At 48.6% G+C, this 4,383-nt stretch overlaps 1 protein-coding gene across 1 annotated transcript; it reads left to right on the forward strand.

Moving 5' to 3' along the window:
• The first annotated feature begins 561 nt into the window (after window positions 1–561).
• LOC123462883 (sperm motility kinase 2B-like) lies at window positions 562–2,043 on the forward strand. Its single transcript, XM_045157047.1, has one exon. It carries the CDS (start codon window positions 562–564, stop codon window positions 2,041–2,043), a length of 1,482 nt encoding a protein of 493 aa, XP_045012982.1.
• Window positions 2,044–4,383: the final 2,340 nt, after the last annotated feature.

Below are 4,383 nucleotides of genomic sequence, written 5' to 3' on the forward strand. Positions count from 1 at the left end.
TTTTTGGTGTGGGATTTCTGTTTTATTACTGATTGGTTTCTAATTTGGATTTTTATTTTGACTGTTTATTTTACTTTCTTTTGTTAACTACATCTCTCATTTCCTTTTTACTTTTATCTTTATTTTCGTTCTTTTGTTTTTGGCTTTTTGCCTTTAAACTTTATTTTTTTGGCCCTTTTAAATTTACTTTCTGGTTCGTTTTCTTTGGGTAGACTTTGGTGTGGGATTTCTGTTTTATTGCAACTTGGTTTTCAGTTTTGACTTTTATTTTGGCTTTTTATTTTACTTTCTTTTGTTAACCACATCTTTCATTTCCTTTGTTACTTTTATCTTTATTTTCTTTCTTTTGTTTTTGGCTTTTGGCCTTTAAGCTTTATTTTTTTGGCCCTTTTAAATTTAATTTCTGGTTCGTTTTCTTTGGGTAGTCTTTGGTGTGGGATTTGTTTCATTACTGATTGGTTTCTAGTTTGGGTTTTTATTTTGATTGTTTATTTTGCTTTGTTTTGTTAGCCACATATTTCCTTTATCTTTTACTTTAACATTTTATTTGGTATTGCTACGATGTCTCGGGCTAAGGAGACCCTGTGGTCTCAGTACGAGGACCTCGGCCTCCTGGGCATGGGGACCTTCTCGAAGGTCCAAAAGGCTCGCCACCGCTTCACAGGAGTCGTGGTGGCCATCAAGACCCTGGAGAAGCGGCAGAGGGTTCACGCACTTTCACAGGAGGTGGAAGTAATGAAGATGCTCGACCACCCGAACACCCCGTTGCTCTTTCAGATAGTTGACACGAAAGACAACATCTACCTGGTAATGGAACTGTGCCACAGAGACCTGATGGAGGACATCTACTGGAACGGCTGCTTGCAGGAGGACGAGGCCCGATGGATTTTCAGACAAATCTTAGACGCCATCTCTTATTGCCACAGCCACAGAATCGTACATCATGACATCAAACCAGATAACATCATGGTGGATGAAAGAGGCAAAGTCACAGTCATAGACTTCGGCCTGGCCACCAGGTTTTTGCCAGGACAAATGCTCACCAGGTACTGTGGGACTTACAAGTACATGCCTCCAGAAGCTATCCTGAGACAACCATACGACGGCCCTAAAAAGGACATGTGGTCTTTGGGGGTCCTTCTTTTCTTTATGGTAACCAGGACCATGCCTTTTAACGGTAATACACTTATGGAACTCAAAGAGGAGATCATCAAAGGGCAGTACAAGTTACCTCAAGGCCTCTCAGAAGAATTAAAGGACCTCATTAGGCTTTTACTAACTGTAGATCCACAACAGAGGCCAACCACAACGGAAGTGATCAACCACCCTTGGCTCGAGCAGGGCCAAGGGGGTTCAGACAATCCTCAACCCCTCCCCAGACAACTGGACACGGACATCATATCTGCCATGGAATTCATGAATTTTGACGCACATGACATCGTCGAAGCTATCCGGAAACGTAAATACGACAGAACGATGGCTATGTATCTTTTGCTAAAATACCAAGCACAGTGCAGGATGGGGGACACGGCTGCAGACAAGCCTGTCTTCCCGGGAACAACGCCTTTCCCCACCCCCACTGACCGTGTCGCCTTCCCTGTGTCCCCCAAGATGAGACACCCCGCGCCTGTGTTTCGGACACTGTCCTCGGGGTTAGCGGCCCAGGAGCAGCCTGAGGATGAGCAGCAGGCAGAGCCTAAGGAGATCAGGACTGCCAGTCTACCCAACCTGCACATATCCTGGCCCAGTGCCAAGCGGAGTCCCCAATGTCGTCGCCTGGCGAACATCTCTGCAGGGGACACTGAACCCTCGAACCGGGGCCTGTGCAGCTGCTTGAAGGCCTTGCGCAGCAGGATCCAAGGCTGCCTGAGGAGACTGTTCCACCGCAGGCGTGCCCGGGACCTCCACCTCTTCCAGAAGCGCGTGTCTCCCCAGCAAGCGGTGGTTATGCCTGAAGACGGTGAAACCCCTGTCACCCCAGAAGACACGAGCATGTGTATTCCGTGTGTGTGTGGCCGAAGAGGCAAGGTCCGACCCTCCTGAGCAGTCGTCATGTGGCACTCTTCCGCAAGCTCCCCTCTCCTTGCTGCTCCTGCGTCCTCCTCCTGCTTCTCCCAGAGCCTGGACAGAATACACTTGCATTGATGTCAACCATTCAGTATGTGGTGATTTTGTTAATGTGTTTCAATCTCTCTAACCTATATAGGTGAAAGCAGGCAGCTAAAACAAGTCATAATGACACTTTATAAGCAGTAAAGGAAGGATGGCATGGGTGTTCACAGGGGCCAAAGCTGGCCTTGTCAGTGGGTGTAGATTTGACCCCCCTTGAAATGCCACGTCTCCTGATGTCCCTGGTCACGCACCATGGAAGCATAGGGCCATGTATACCCCCTCCCCAAAGGTTCCTTTTTCTGTTGCTGGCACTGATGCCAAGGGTTGTCCATGCTAGTCAAGTGCACTTCCACTGACCTCTGTGTTGTGTCAAGAACCCCAGACCCTTCCTCTGCCTCTCACCTGATTTAGAATTTCAGTCCCTCATCCTGGATCACACCTGACTTCCCCCATGATACCTTCCCTCTACCTCCACCCAGACTCTGGCTTATGAGTGGGGTCCCTTTGAAGATCAAGGGGAACATTTGAGCTAAAATGTGTCCTTTTGTGGGTCTACTGAAAAAGCCTAGACAAAGGCAGCATGGAGTCGTTTGGCTTCTCTCCAAGGTCAGGGGACATCCATGAGGGCTGTCTGCACAATGCGTTCTAAAAATCAGAATAAGTATGGCATGGGGCTCCAGCAGCTTTCTCTATTCAAAACTTAATCCTAGAAGATGGAACCTTTGTCATTGAGTAGGCTCTGCACAGCAGGTTCAAAACACCGAGAGAAACAACTACAAGGAGGAAAGAAGTACTTTAGCTCATGGACCCAGAGGTTTCCATCTCTAGTCACTTGTTTCTGTTGTTTCTGGGCTCTCATGAGACAGAACCTCATGGCACCATGCATGTGGCAGAGCAAAACAACCTACCTCATGATATGCAGAAAGTCCAGACAAAGAGGGGAAGTGGCCCATGAGGTCAAGCTCCCAAGAACTTACTCCGTTCTTTGAGGGTCTGCCTCCTACCTGTGCACTGCATGGCAGGCCATCATATTATGAAAAGGCTCCAACCCTTCAAAGATCACTGAGATTCCAGCACTGTTGAGGGTGTCCTCCAGGGCCACAAGGTTAGGTATCAGCAAAGCCCTGACTGAAGTCCCCACTGCTGGCTTCAGGGCCCCATGCTCACCAGGAGGCAGTGGTGGCCTCACAGGCATTTTACCCAAACCCAGTATTCACATGGAGGTCGGAGGACAACCTCAGACATTGATTTGTAGCTTCCACTATTGTTTGTGCAGTCTCTCATTGTTGCCTCCTGCATTTGCCAAGTTAGCTGTCCTGTGAGGTTCCAGGGGATTAGCCTAGGATTCCAGACACACACCGGTACCACCTCCAACTTTATGTGGGTGCTGGGAATGTGAACTCAGGTACTCGTATCTGTTCCTGAACAGCAAGTACTTTATCCACCAAGCCATCCCATCATCTCCTCAGCACAGCACTGCCACTTCAGGATGGATACTGTCACTCCTTCACAGTCTCCACTTGGAAAACAAACAGCAGAGCCGCATCCCACCCTGAGACAGAAGCCAGGGCCGAATTCCTATGCAAAGCGACAGCTTGGAGGTCTACTTGAAAGGAAAGGGATGAAGGTAATCAGGTGCTGCTGGTCTTGCCCAGCGTGTCTCTCCAGAAGTGCCACTGTCAGGTACACGAAGCAACTGAGTCTGTCTCATGTCATGTGGCAGCATGGCGTCCACACTGAGAGGATATTGAAATTTTTCTGTCAGTCTTGTCCTTCGGTGTGCGAGAGAACAGCAGAGTGGCTTGTCTTGGAGGAGAATGTCAGAGCAGAGTGTGGACACGTGGGAAGAAAGAGGAACTGGGCAGATGAGCATTCAGACGCGCAGGCGAACAGGAGTCCCCTCCCTGTCGTGGCCAAGCTGTTAGCCTCCGCCCAGCACAGCCGTTCAGTGGAGACCCAGGAAGAAGGGCACTGCCAGAGAAAAGAATCCAAGGTGCCAGGCCCAAGTGTCCCTGTGTATATGCATTCTTATACAGAATCCTTAGCCTCTCTGTGCCTCAGTTTCTTCCTTACAAATGCAATGCACAGCATTGCTGGGAGACTTAAATCAGTGTTATGGCTTGGATCTGAAATGTACCTCTAAGGTTTGTGTGTCTAAGGATTGTCCCCAACACAGCACTGTTCAGAAGTGGGGCTTTGGGGTTACTGATTTGATCATAAGGGCTCTGATCTCATGAATGGGCTTTTAATGGATGGGCTTGGGGAGGTAAC

Source organism: Jaculus jaculus, chromosome 8, assembly GCF_020740685.1.
Source record: "Jaculus jaculus isolate mJacJac1 chromosome 8, mJacJac1.mat.Y.cur, whole genome shotgun sequence".
In the NCBI taxonomy this organism is placed as follows: domain Eukaryota; kingdom Metazoa; phylum Chordata; class Mammalia; order Rodentia; family Dipodidae; genus Jaculus; species Jaculus jaculus.